The sequence below is a fragment of the Alosa alosa genome, chromosome 12 (genome assembly GCF_017589495.1).
Source record: "Alosa alosa isolate M-15738 ecotype Scorff River chromosome 12, AALO_Geno_1.1, whole genome shotgun sequence".
In the NCBI taxonomy this organism is placed as follows: Eukaryota; Metazoa; Chordata; class Actinopteri; order Clupeiformes; family Clupeidae; genus Alosa; species Alosa alosa.
The window spans coordinates 30,838,235-30,851,969 of record NC_063200.1 but is presented as its reverse complement, the minus strand read 5'-3'; the positions used below and the strand labels follow the sequence as shown (position 1 = coordinate 30,851,969).

The following is a 13,735-nucleotide window of genomic DNA, read 5'->3' as shown; positions in this document are numbered from 1 at the left end:
GCACTTTACTTATAGCTCCCACCTTGACCTATAGAGATTGCCCTGGAGGGATGGGGTGTGGTGAGATGACCAACAAATCTGGCCATCTCCTCAGATCTTCCAGTAACTGCAGCTCCACAAGGTGTGGCACAGAGTCTTGGAGGTCACATGACTCAGGTCCATTGAGCTGTCTGTAGGGGAGCCATCTAAGGCCATTGTCGCTCTGAATGGCGTCAGGAAGGCAGCCATTGGTCACCCAATGGACATTTTGTTCTGGGCAAAGGACAGCAGTCGTCTCAGGGTGTCAAAAGCAATTAAAAAGCCATCGGGCTGGTCCTCTGAGGAGGGTCTGGACACAGGAGGGTTGGGTCTCCAGCACAGTTTGTAGCTCTGGGCTGAGGGACGGGGGTGGAAAATTGTGTTGAGTAAAGGGGACTTCTTGAAGTTGAAAAACTGTAATAAACCAAATAAGTCACAATGAAACATTTTACAACCAGCACTTTCTGTATTTAAAAAGGAGGAGAGGGGCAAAACCCCCTGAGGAATGCCACAAGCAACGACTTAATAAAATAAAATAAAAAAATGATATTTTTACAATCAGTTATCAGAAGTTGTCAGCACAGAGTTTAACATGCATATTTGACAGCAAGATAATGCTATTTAAGTGCAGGGATGGATTACTGCACGGGCCTACCGGGCCGAAGGGTCAGGGGGCCCTGAAGCCAAAGCCTTTGCATGGAATTATTGCCTCAATATCAACAAATCAGGATGTAGGCTATGAATCTGATTGAATTTAGTATTGGCCATCCCCAAAATGCACCAGAATACAGGAAATCACATCAAACAAATTAAAAATGTTCTGGGGGAGGGCCCCCAAACCCCCCTCCCACATATGCGACAATTAGTGGCGGGCCCTTAATACATCTGGGCCCAGGGGCCCGAAACTTCATAATTCGTCCATGTTTAAGTGTACAATGTATTTTGAATATATCTCGCAAATGAATCATTGATGGCATATAGCATGGGAATACATATGCAGGAAATGTGTGAGTCCTTTTCGGTTTCTTGTCAGTCGTTACAGATCATAACGTCCTGGTGACAAATGTTCTTGTCTGGAGCTCAGTGTTACTTGTTTGTTTGTTTGTTTACTGTTGATACCATAAAAAGCCAGGGCTTCCTGCTGAATGAGCGCTGCTCCACACCCGTTATAGGGCGGTCTGCCGAAGCTATTGTGTCTGCAAGTCATTGTTTATCATCAGTCCAGAGCAGCCATGGAAGACACTTATTTCATTTAATTCATTTACCTCACATTAAACACTCAACAGCTCCACATTAAATCGCAAATGCTTCTGACTATCTATTCTCTTTAGTCATTTTTCATTTCACAAGTGAAATTGTTGTTGTCTTGTTACAATGTAAAGGGTAGAATTGCAAGAGTGGGGTAGAATAAAAAACAAAACACTTAAATTATCAGAAACTCTCAGGTTTTCATGTCAGGTTGAATGCATTAACCATCATCCAAAAAAGAACAACTCAGAGAGCAAGAGCTCGCTCCCTCATGCCACCACCAAACCCACAAGAGAAGGAAAGGAAGATCCCCCTGCAAAGGAGCCATCTGGGTAACTTTCTTCTATTTAATCCGCGGCCCTGTCCTCTACTCTCCCCCTAGCACCACTCACTCAAATATCCCGAGCAGCCAGCCACTTTCTCCTCAAATGTCTACACTTTGCATCACAATCCCTACCCAAGTCCATGGGCCCCACACAATACCTGTAGCAAGGGTTTGATGTCTTTTAAGGCTTTGACAGAGACCAGGCACTCCTCTGTGCTTCTTCCCTGGCTTTGTAATTGGGAAGAGTGGGGCGCTTACTTGTGTCCTTAGGTTGGGTCTGTTTGAGCCAAGTGTGTTTGATGGTAGGGGGTACATTGTTTCAATTTTGGCCACAGAGAAGTCTGAGTGTGCCTGGATGGTGCTTTCGGTTGGAGAATGGTGGAAACTTATGAGCATCAGATGCTGAGTCAGAATAGGTCTGCCTGACAGATTGTTATAAACCAATAAGCACAGTAGACACAGTAAGCTAGTTTTACACTATCTGGTCTGTCTGGATATTGCTCTCCAGCGAAGAATTGTAATGGCAACAATGTCCTTGAGTTGAGAGCGAAACCTTTGGATGGTTGTTTCAGGAGAAGGGGGTGGGTGCGGAATCAAAGGGTAGCGACGTATTGTTCCGCTTGAAAGGCAGCTAATGGCCGGCCATCGCAACTTTGGGTCTGGGAGCTGCGGGGTGCCCCCGGGCCTTGTTGCACAATGCCCCCACTACCTTCCTGCGGCGCGTCTTCCTGCCGCAATCTGGAGCGACCGTATCTGTTGGGGGAAGACACAGCTGTATGCGTTTGGAAGAATATTCCCAATTGCACCGGAGACGTGTATTTGTATGCTGAGCAGTGTTTGTTCAAGTTCTAATGAAATGTGTGTTTCAAAAATAGTATATTAGCCTACTAATGTGGTGTTTGGTAGCCTACGATAGCCTACTGATGTGGCGTGCAAGCAAAATAAGTAGCCTAATATTGAAGGCGACACATTTAGACAATTTCTGACATTCAAAAGTGAGCCTACAGAGAAAACCCATTTTGTGCTTGTAAATACTAATACCTTTTTCATCGAACAACATTAGGCCTACCTTGATCTACTATCATTGTAGCCTGAAGGACTGAGTTTATTGAAACGTCACAATCGTTATTTTTTTATTCGTATGATTATTATTATTTTTTACACAACAGAAACGTGTCATTAACTGTAGGAATTGGGACACTATAGTAAAACTTACATTAATAAGCTAATGCAATATAGTGATGTAGCTAGGCGTATGACCTAAACCATGGCTTTCCCACAACTGCATCCAAATAGTGTAATCCGTGGAGAAAATTAACCATTTTCATTTTTGCATGTTTGAAATGTAGGCTAGTTTTCCAGTGAGATGGTATTTGAATACCAACGTGAGTGATTAAAGGCAAATCCTATTTTAACTAAGTTAGTTCAATGAATTGGCCTGTGCATGTAAAATACCACTGCTATGAATTTGTAGCTTCTAGAAAATTCATTGTTTCGATGTTAATGCACGAAATGGATTAACAGTGTCATCAGCCTAATAGTTGATCGTGAATAAATCCCCACCAACTTTAGAAGATAATAGCCAAGCATCCTCTAAGGCGTTAAGTTTTCATATGAAACACCTCGTTTGATTATAATACTGGGACATACATGGAAATAAAATGAACCTATTTAATTAGTAGCCTAAGGTTAGCCAATCTCTTTCTTGTCTTGACTTCTTCACGCCCAGAGAAGAAATCAAGTTCATTCACAACTTCACCATCAGCTGGTGCCTATTGTCTCGGCTGACCAATAAGAGAGCAAACAATTACGACTCCGGCCTCTCACGGCTGATTAAGAAAACCTGTTGAAGTCAGCAGTGGGTATCTGCACGCGTGTAAGTGAAGTGAGTGGCGGTGAACTCTCTGCCTAAATGAACGGACTAAACTGATTGTCATCTCACGCCCAGACGGCAAATGCCCGCATTTCCACACAGGTCGGCTTCTTGACCTCTTGCCTTCTTCGAGGAACCTTATCTCGCATAGGCCTACGACGTTGAAGGATTTCACTTGGTTTATTACTTTTTTTCCGATGATGGAGGGATTTGTCACTTTAACTTAGAAGTTTAAGAAGACCACATCCAAGCTTGCTGACTTGCCTGCCAAGACATAGGCTATTCTACAGCTAATCCTGAAGATGTCTGAAAGAACCCAAAGTCCAGCAGCAGACTGCAACGGAAGGTCCTTCGATGTCAACAGAGCAATGTACGCCCAGGCTCTCGGGCAAGATGGACTGGGCAACGCATCGCTCCAGTTCCAGCACATGCTACAAGACCCGGGCCTGCTTTTCAACAAATCTTCTTTCAATGGAATCACTCCTCCGCCTCCACAGGCTTTCTTTGCGTTCCCTGCGGTTGGCGGCGACTACAGAGCATCAGAGGTACAGGCTGGGGACTTTACGCAGCCCAAACATTGGTACCCTTTCGCTGCCCCGGAGTACACCGGTCAGGTAGCCGGTACTACAACGGCTACCCAGCCTGCAAACCTCAGTCCGCCAATTGCTGAGACAAGGGAGCAAGTAAAAATGCCAGAGATAAAGACTGAAAAAGAGGTTAATGACGAGTATGCTACTGAGACAAAGCTGCAGGTTCCACCACCGGCGACCTCCGTTGCCCACGGCGTCTATTACTCTGCTCCGTGGAATCCATCTTTTTGGCCAGGCCTCTCGCACATCAACGCTCCCGGCAACCCAGCCGCAACTCAAACAATACAGTCCTCTGCATTATCTCCTTCTCTTTCACCATCTCCGCCTGGAAATACATTTTCTACAGCCGGGTTTTATAGCGGTGGTTCCGCGCAAACAGTTCCAACGACCCAGGCGCAGACCACGGCGCGAAGTAGCGGCTCTTCTAGTGGTGGCTGCAGTGACTCGGAGGAAGAGGTAAGTACATCCATGACCTTTTAATCAGTAGTTCTTTTGCACATCAGGCCAATGTGTAGGCTACGAGTTATTTTTGATTTTGTGTATATATATATATATATATATATATATATATATATATATATATATATATATATATATATATATATATATATATATATATATATATATATATATATATATATATATATATATATATATATATATATATATATATATATATTCAGGCGATTTTTTTTTTTATATATATAGGAAAATCTAACCACAGAAGAATTGGAACAGTTCGCTAAAGAACTGAAACACAAGCGCATCACCTTGGGATTCACACAAGCAGATGTTGGATTGGCATTAGGTAATCTTTATGGTAAGTTTTTTTTTTTTTCAGTTAACTCCTCTTACAGACTGAAGAAGCCTATAGGGCTTCTACAAACTATTTTGCATAAATGTCAGTTAAGCAGTTTGTTTACGTTAATGACCACTGTTTTTTGTTTTACTTGTCCAGGTAAAATGTTCAGCCAGACGACGATTTGCCGTTTCGAGGCGCTTCAGCTGAGCTTCAAGAACATGTGCAAGCTCAAGCCACTACTGCAAAGATGGCTCAATGATGCAGAAACCTCCGAGAACCCTCAAGACGTGAGTGATCTCTCTGGAATCAGATTTCGCCATGTTAATCACAATTTGGTCATATTTGTTGCTTTGGCCACATCATGCATCACCTAACGCCATCATGTAGGCAAAGTGAAGTCTGACTTGGACCAAGGATCACTCCTCCAATGAGTGGCCATTGGACAAGCTGTATGACGTTGAATCAACAATTCCATAACACCATGTGTATCTGGCAGGAGTTTTGTGAAGTCCTGTCTAGTATTCAACAACAATAGGACAGTAATGTTGCTAATGGCCCTGTTCTTACAGATGTATAAAATCGAGCGCGTGTTTGTGGACACCAGAAAGAGGAAGAGGAGGACGAGTCTGGAGGGAACTGTGCGTACTGCCCTTGAATCCTATTTTGTGAAATGCCCCAAGCCCAACACCCAGGAAATCACTCATATCTCAGATGACCTTGGCCTTGAGCGAGATGTGAGTTCACTCCCTTCTGAAATAATCTGGAGTTTATTACAATGTTTTATGAAGTATTTGATGGACAGTGTGACTTCATGGTTTGTCTGCTCACACCCTTTATATTTTAAGCTTGTTAAACCAAAGGCTTCAATAGGCCTCTACAGTCTGACATAACATGCATCAAAGCAGCTAGTAGTTTTGATACATCCTCAGAAATGTGGTCTTTTAGGGCAGTGGTTCTTAAACTGGGGGTCGGCAAATATGGAAGGGGTCACGGAATCATTTGCAAATCAGTGTTTCAATAATGTTCATTCAAAAGTCGATGTTCTGTTTATGCAAACTCTGCCTCTTGCAATGATGTGCTTAAAGATGCTGTACATAAGCTTACCAGTCACAGAACACTGTACAGCCTTTTTTCAACACACGAGTGCCAGTTATACATTGGATGAGTGCTAGTTATCCTTTGGAAAATAATAAATCGGGTAGTCATCGGCTGCCATGACATTAATGCTTTTGGTGTTGACATGGCATATCTATGTGAAATTTCCACCTCTGCAACATTTTCCAAAGTAAAAGCACATTTCACCAGTTGGAGAGGGGGGGTAGCGAGGTTGGCAGACAGCGTTTCAGAGAAACTACTTTAGGGGCTAGCTACACGCGCTTATTTTAACTTGTAAAGACTTTCACTTTGCATTAGTGAACCTGTGGTGGTTTATGTGTCCTAACGGTGTGCTTTTTGCGGTATCTTTGGACAGGTTGTGCGTGTGTGGTTCTGCAATCGCAGACAGAAGGGAAAACGCCTGGCTTTGCCTTTCGATGACGAGTGTGCCGAGAGCCAGTACTACGAGCAAAGCCCACCCCCACCTCACATGGGGCCCAACATGCACCCGGGTCAGGGATATCCGACCAACACCCACCCCTCCACCCCAACCCTGTACATGCCCCCTCTCCATCGAGCAGATGTCTTCAAACAGGCCTTGCATCCTGGACTGGTGGGTCACCTCCCCAGCTAACTGGAGCTAGCCGTAGCATTCCCAACACCCACACCCCACTCCCCTTTGAACCATTACATCCTCTATCACTCTACAAAAGGGCGGGTTGGTACCGGTGACATCAGGCCAATGTGTAGGTTTGGGCCTGTGGTACTCCTAAGACTGATAACCGATGACAATATGGAACACCACCCATGCAAGCAAATTAAATGTGCACACTAAGATTCTTGGCTGAGTATGCTAAATGGTTCAGTCTTGTTGGTCACAAGCCTGTCAGCTTGGGGTGTTTTTGTCCTGGTTGCTGGAAAGAAGTGTCTAACATGTGGCCTTTTTCTAGCTAACTGAAATTTTGATGAGCCTTTTTTTTTTTTTTTTTTTTTTTTTTGCTAAAGCTATTGCACATCAAGAGTTGAAAGTTGATGTTTTTCAAATGTTTATTTTGGTGAATGCCCATTTTATGTATGTGTATTTGACATTTTTTACTGGAAAAGTACTCGACACAAGGTTTTTTTAAAAGCCAAATGAATTGTATATGTGGCTTAAATGCAGTCTGTTACCACGCCTGTTTTAAATAGTTTGATTTTTAAGGATGAGTGCATTCACTAGACAAATGTTTTTTGAGGACATCAGGTAGTGCTCTTCATTTTGCATCCATTTCTCTTCCCATTCATGTGTTAATGTTGCATGTAAAACAAATTCTCACCTTTCAGTTGCTAATGCTTGCTTTTATAGCCATGGTCGGCATTCTTAAAGTTTTATATCTGTGTATGCTTATGTGTGTCTCTTTTTAATGGCCTCTATGTGGAGTAGTCATGTGCCTTATGTTTACACCTGCATTTTCAAATGAGTCACTTTTCAAGCTGCTGTATCACTGTTGCTACATACTGTAAATGAAAGTCTTGAATAATTTATTGAGACACTAAACCTAAAGTGTTTCTTTGGCTGATGGCGATATTGCCCTTTTGTGAATGTAGCTATTAAATACATCGTCTGGAATTCGTATCACTTCATGGGAGCTGTGTCTAGTTTCCATAATTGACTTTGTTCAGCAACAGGCTACAACATCTTCCTCTTTCCAGCGGTGTTGACAGCTCTGCTGTGTCATATGGGGTCAGAGACCCTTCAAAACTCACACTCGACTAAATCTCGGTCAGAATTGCCTCATCCTTCCTGGTGAGACTCAGATTTTGTTGGCTGACTGTCAAGTCCTGAACCTTCACACACTTAACTGACATCTGTCGTAAGTGGTCATGTTTGCAAGAGTGTAAGAGTTTAAAACGCTAATAACAGGAATGGGACAGGCACTGTCCTGTCATTAAATTGACAACACAAAAAATGTGTTTCAAACATGTTTCTGTTTTATGGCAGTTGTTTAGGTATTGATTTTTATTTTCAAGCTCCTCTACAATATGTATGTAGGAGAATTTTGGAGTTCACTTTTCGGAGCTATAGGCCTAGGCTAGTTTGTTGCCACCTCAATGAACTATGCTAAGCTAGGCTAACAGTGGGTGACTCAGTTTGACCAACTAGGGAATTGAATGTTGGATACCAATATTTCTTTAAGGGCTTTTTACATATTGAAAAACGATCATTTATATGCCTGTTATAATGGTGAAAATAAGCTATTTATTTTAACATAGCATAGTCGCCCCATGGGGTTACACTGTAAAGTCATCTGACGTTAGTATCCAACATGGCGGATATGGCCAAACTCTCTAGTATGACTGAGTTAGGCTAGGCCCTACTACATGCACAGATATGGTATGTGTCATCTCATCTAATTCTGGGGGACATTGGGCGAATAAGCTAATTTCCCAAAATGTTGCTGTGTTCCTTTAAGTAATTTTTCAGACAGGGTAGGCCTACTGGAATATAGAGCTACCTTTATGCACACCCATATGGAAAGAGGAAATGTAGCCAGAGTCAGCAGGATGATTAGCCGGCTAGTTTCAGTATACAACATTCAAATAATGTTTGACAGGTGCTCTTCAAAACAAGGTAGGTACTGCAAGAGTAATGGAACTAAACAGTGCAGCGCTTTTTATTATTTTTATTTGCAAAAAAAACATGTTACCTACAGCAAATACCTACACCAACAGCAATTTCATTCAATTTTGGCCAAAGTCAGCAAGATGGAGATTTTTACCAGGAAACATCTGCACAGACCAATCCTTGAGTCTGTTTCCTCAGGCACACACCCAGGGAGAGAGAGAGAGCTAATTAATATGATAATTAAACATGAATTGTGTAACCCATGTGTCTCTTAAAAACCTTGATATATTCGACAACAGAATTACCGAAACTAATGCTACCCATAAATCAGAAGACTGACAACATTTGGGAAAGATTCTTGAAAGATTGGAGTCTTTTAACTAATGCCCCCCATTCAAGCTTTACTCAAAAAACTACAATCTTTCAAAAAAAGAGCAAAATTGTGTTGGAATGAAATGGTACACAAACAAAATTAGTATATTGCACAAACACAAAATAAATAACGATAGTAAATCAAGTATAATTTTGAACATCAATCTTATTATGTTTTTTTACCTCTTCATTGCACCAATGTCATAGTATACTTTTTGTGATCTTAAAGGCACTCTAAGCGATGTTGGGTAATGTCACTTCTGTTCCGTTCAAACAAAACAGAGAGCTAGTCCCTCGCTTCTCCCTCCCGTGCAACTGGAACTCTCCTAAACGCACATCTAGTCGGTGATTTGCTGCAACAGTTTGTTTTGTTTTTATGGTCCAGGATGGACCAAGTTGTTTTTGTTGTCGTTTTTAGAGCCTGGGCTGTCCACAGAGGCTGCATATTTTTAGTGTATTCAGGGCATAGGCAGCTAAGATGATGGGGTGATGTTTTAGCTTAGAAACCGCGTTACATCACTTGAGCACCTTTCATTTGTGGCGATGAGAGCAGATAGAACAAAGCCTCTCCCGCCAGTCTGTGTGCAGTTTAACAGAATACTGATGTTTCCAAGCAAAATAAGTGGCATAGCGTTCTTTATCCACTGTCAGATTCTTGAGAAATTCTCCAAGCTCGTTAATGGAACTGAAGTCGTCCACATGGATAAAGGAGTCTTTTGGTGCCACGGCCTCATACTGTTCCCGCGGTGGACCTAAAACTACAGGCACTGCTCCCCCTAGTAAGGCATTTCGCCAAAACTTCTCTGTGATGTAGTCTCTGGAGATGGAGTTTTCAAAAGCAAGGTAGAAATAGCAGTGAGAGATTGTGGGTAACAGACTCTCTGCGTCCAAAGGGTTTTTCGTAGCTTTCCCATACACTTTCACATTAATTACTTTTTTAAGCTGCTTATACACAGTCGACCTGTAATGTCGTTTTGAGTAGTTACTCACAACCCAGCAGGCTTGGAACGTTTTGTTCATTGGTAAGCGGGCATCAACTGTGCTGTCATTATTTGCTTCCTTCGGCACCAGTTCTCCATATGGGATGGTAATGTCTGCATCCCGTCTGTAGGTCATGACATAACTGAAGTGACATTCAAGGCCCTCGAGATTCCCACTGTTCTCTGGGCTCTCCAAGGACATCCAGACCCACCTCTGGCCGGGCGGGCGGGAACTGTTCAATGGCAGCCTCTGTTGACCTGACACCAACTCGCGATTGTGGAAGACCACCAAATCTGCTCTTAAAAACCAGGACCGATTATCCACCAGAAGGCATCCATGATAGCCATACTGCTCCAAACACACATCAGCACTCAGGCTGTATGGCTTTCCAAAAGGCCAGTGCCAGAGCAGGATTGTGACATTTGTGCTTGAAAAAGTAAAAAGGTCTCTCTGTTTATAATCCATAGGCTCTATCGGTGATAGCAAGTAAAATAATGAGAATATTGAGATGAGTGAAGATGAAGTGAGCAGTACGCAGGTCATCTTTCGAAAGCAAATCCTCATGGTAGATATCCAGTGTATTAACCACTGTGAGCAAAAGAACAGAACAAATAGTTAGAGATAAGACATATTTACACATATTCAGTGCTCTCTGCTTATTGTTTCTTTTCCTCACTTTTTTCAGTCTAGCAACCACTTGATACACTATAGCAACCACCAGAACTACCCTAGCAACACCCTAGCAACCATCTCAATTACCCTAGTAACAACTTAGCAACCACCACTATAATGTCAACCTAGCAACCACCATAGCTACCAACAAGATTACCCTAGCAACCATCAAAGCAACCACTTTATTTTGAATAGCAACCACCATATGTTCCCTAGCAACAACCTAGCAACCATATGATTTACCCTAGCAACAAACTAGCAACCACCACTACAATGTCAACTTAGCAACCACCATAGCAACCAACATGATTACCCTAGCTACCAGCATAGCAACCACTTTATTTGGCATAGCAACCATCATTATGTACTTTTTTTTTTTGATGCAACACCATTGTAACTATCTCTGCATTATCTGTTTCTACTCTGTATGATATTTTACATCATATTTTTTGCATTTTCATGCACTTGTAATTCCCTGGAATGACATTCTCTAGTTTGTGTTTTTGCTTGTTTTGTTTAATCTACTGTTGAAGTAAAGAAAATGTTTCATGGCAACTGGTCATGGTCATGGAATTCTTAGACTTGTATGCTTCCAATGTTGAATGTTTGCAGAAGTGGACATCTGAAAAAAATTCACCAGTATTCCCACAATCAGAATATGGTCAAATATTTGCATAATATTTGTATTTTTTTCCCTTGGGTTATTAACATAAGACTGGCTAAGTAAGTTGCATCATCATATAATGTACTTTGTATAGCATATTTATGGAAAGTCTATTGAAGTGGACAAAAACTGTTTGGCAGAAAACCTTAGTATAGTTTTTACAACTATGTCAGTTATTATGATGTTCAAATTGTATGTAGAATGTTTGTTGGCAGGCCGTTTGATGCATATCTGATGTATTTCCTCTGATTAATAAGTTCAACCAGGTTAGCTATATTTTTAAACTTATGTTTGATGGAAAGTTGGACCATATTTCAAATACCATCTTTCCATTAAAATTATGATAATTCTTGTCTTTCTTCAACATCACAATTGTAGAAAATTACAGATCACCTTCACATTCATTTTCATTTTGTGTACAATTCACTATGGAGTTGTTTTGTTCATACACACTGACATCTAGAAGAGGTCGAAATAACATTACATTTCAAACCATGTAGATCGCTGTAGAGAGTAATGGTCATTTTTTTGTTTCTGGGTGGGTCTCATGCTTGTGGTAAGAGCTGAATCACAGACTTGGGTGGTGGTTTGTAATAAAACTATGTTTTTTCATTGCTCCTTAAAATGAGCAATGCTCCACCACCCCCCCCCTGCCCAGCCTTCACCCCCACCCATCTCCGGGGTCTAGAGGCCAACTTCCTATGATAAGAGTGCTGTCTTTCAAAATAAGTAAATGTGTTTGGGTGGGTGGGGTGTATTCGGGTAGATGTGGTTAGGGTGGAGATTATTGTAACAGCGGCCAAATCTTGTGTCAATCAATCATTTTTTTGTCTTTTAATGATGGCATTGAGTCCACCATTGCTTCATCAGACAACATAAGGGAAGAAGCTGAGCAGCCACAGAAGAGCAAAAGGACACCAAACATAAGTTCACAGCAGCTTGATTCTTGCGTAGCCACCTCTGGTGACGATGCTCAGATGCATTTCCTTTATACAAAGGTGTTAACTTGACTTGACTTATCTGTGCTATTGGTAGGAGATTTTCCACAGTAACCAATCAACAACCAAGCCTATTTGGAACTATGCAACATGAGCACAACAATGCACTATTGGTCTGGTGCCAGTTGCAAACATAGAACGTAGAATATCTCAAGCTGTTTGTATATCCTCTACTGTGACTTATAGTAAATTCAACATAACCAGTTGAGATTTTGTTATGCTTTCATTTATTGCCAGTTTGTTATGAGTGTGTTTTAAATCTAGAGGCTGTTTCAACTGTCATCTTCCCTAATTCTCAAAAACCAAGATATTAATGAAAACATTATGTGGTATACTACAAATGATGCTGATAAGCGTGGGTACTCTTAAAGATGGATAAGTAGACGATTCATGGCATTTGACCCAAAAGTAGCTGTATTTAATGATCGTTTATATATATATATATATATATATATATATATATATATATATATATATATATATATATATATATATATATATATATATTATCTGATTGAAAAGTGAAAGATCAAACTTTTTGTCTGATCAACATGGCAATTGTCATCCGTCCTTTAATGTAGAAGGTGTTATATTTCAAATCTTCCATCATCTACATTGTCATCTACATTGCACCTGTATACTTATGTCTACATAAACTTTCCCCATGTCTACTTTTCGACATATTGGGGAAACCAAAGTAAAAAAGGTGCAATGTCAGCGAGTTCGGCTTTAACTGGATTAACTCTAAAGAATAAAATTCAAATCAGTAATCTTTTTTAAGGTGTATTTATGGGCGCATTTGTAACAATGGTATGTCTGATTTTTTACAGCATCACGCATCAGCAGCATGTAGTCCATGATTAAACCTTGGATTGAATGCAGCTATCATAAACAGCAACCATGTTCACCGTGTTGACACGGAATGGCATATTATAAACCAGTGAAATGAATCAATGTTGGTGAGTGGCACCCTTACCTTAGGAAGCGTGCGCTTGAGTCGGGAGACATGCCGGAAGCTCTCGTGGTTGAGCGGTTGCATGTGGCTCTGCTCTTCTCCCCTTAGCTGTGCCTTTGAGCTGACACGTGGTATAGGCTCCGCAAAGTAGACGTGGAACCAGAGCTCTTCAAACTCAAACTCTGTCTGCTCGTTTCTCTCTGTTTCTCTTCCTCTCTCTGTCTCTCACACTCTCTCATTTTCTGCCTTCCCCCTTTTTGCACCCTATCATAAGTGTTAGAAAAGGATATTGTGCTAGAGAGAGAGAGAGAGAGAGAGAAAGAGAGAGAGAGACAGAAAGTTCTTCTCAAATCCCACCACTGTCTTAACACCCAGACTGTGATGTCAGCAATGCCAATTTGATGTGGCCTATTTGTCTAGATATTTGCATAGAGCATAGAAATTTGAGGAACAAGCTTGAAGTGATGAACAAGCAAGTCCTGCACCTCACAAATGCACATCCATACTTAAATGACAAGCCTGAGCCTACATAGACTT

The 13,735-nt window shown here is 41.4% G+C and overlaps 2 protein-coding genes across 2 annotated transcripts; one reads left to right on the top strand and one right to left on the bottom strand.

Moving 5' to 3' along the window:
- The first annotated feature begins 3,435 nt into the window (after window positions 1–3,435).
- On the top strand, window positions 3,436–7,608 carry pou5f3 (POU domain, class 5, transcription factor 3). The gene is made up of 5 exons (XM_048258129.1): window positions 3,436–4,510; window positions 4,763–4,874; window positions 5,013–5,143; window positions 5,426–5,590; window positions 6,328–7,608. Exons 1-5 carry the CDS (start codon window positions 3,767–3,769, stop codon window positions 6,583–6,585), a joined length of 1,410 nt encoding a protein of 469 aa, XP_048114086.1. The 5' UTR covers window positions 3,436–3,766; the 3' UTR covers window positions 6,586–7,608.
- Window positions 7,609–8,599: 991 nt separating this feature from the next.
- LOC125304104 (alpha-(1,3)-fucosyltransferase 7-like) lies at window positions 8,600–13,377 on the bottom strand. Its single transcript, XM_048258130.1, has 2 exons — window positions 13,220–13,377; window positions 8,600–10,497 (listed from the first exon to the last, which is right to left on the bottom strand). The coding sequence occupies exons 1-2, from the start codon at window positions 13,280–13,282 to the stop codon at window positions 9,460–9,462; spliced, it is 1,101 nt and encodes a 366-aa protein (XP_048114087.1). The 5' UTR covers window positions 13,283–13,377; the 3' UTR covers window positions 8,600–9,459.
- Between the last annotated feature and the right edge of the window lie 358 nt (window positions 13,378–13,735).

Bases quoted from the DNA above. Each gene is read 5' to 3' on its own strand.
- pou5f3 (XM_048258129.1), top strand. From the start codon at position 3,767: ATGTCTGAAAGAACCCAAAGTCCAGCAGCAGACTGCAACGGAAGGTCC. The intron at 4,511-4,762 runs GTAAGTACATCC...TTATATATATAG, and splicing joins GCAGTGACTCGGAGGAAGAG to GAAAATCTAACCACAGAAGA. The intron at 5,591-6,327 runs GTGAGTTCACTC...ATCTTTGGACAG, and splicing joins ACCTTGGCCTTGAGCGAGAT to GTTGTGCGTGTGTGGTTCTG.
- LOC125304104 (XM_048258130.1), bottom strand. From the start codon at position 13,282: ATGCAACCGCTCAACCACGAGAGCTTCCGGCATGTCTCCCGACTCAAG. The intron at 10,498-13,219 runs GTAAGGGTGCCA...TTTTGCTCACAG, and splicing joins TCAAGCGCACGCTTCCTAAG to TGGTTAATACACTGGATATC.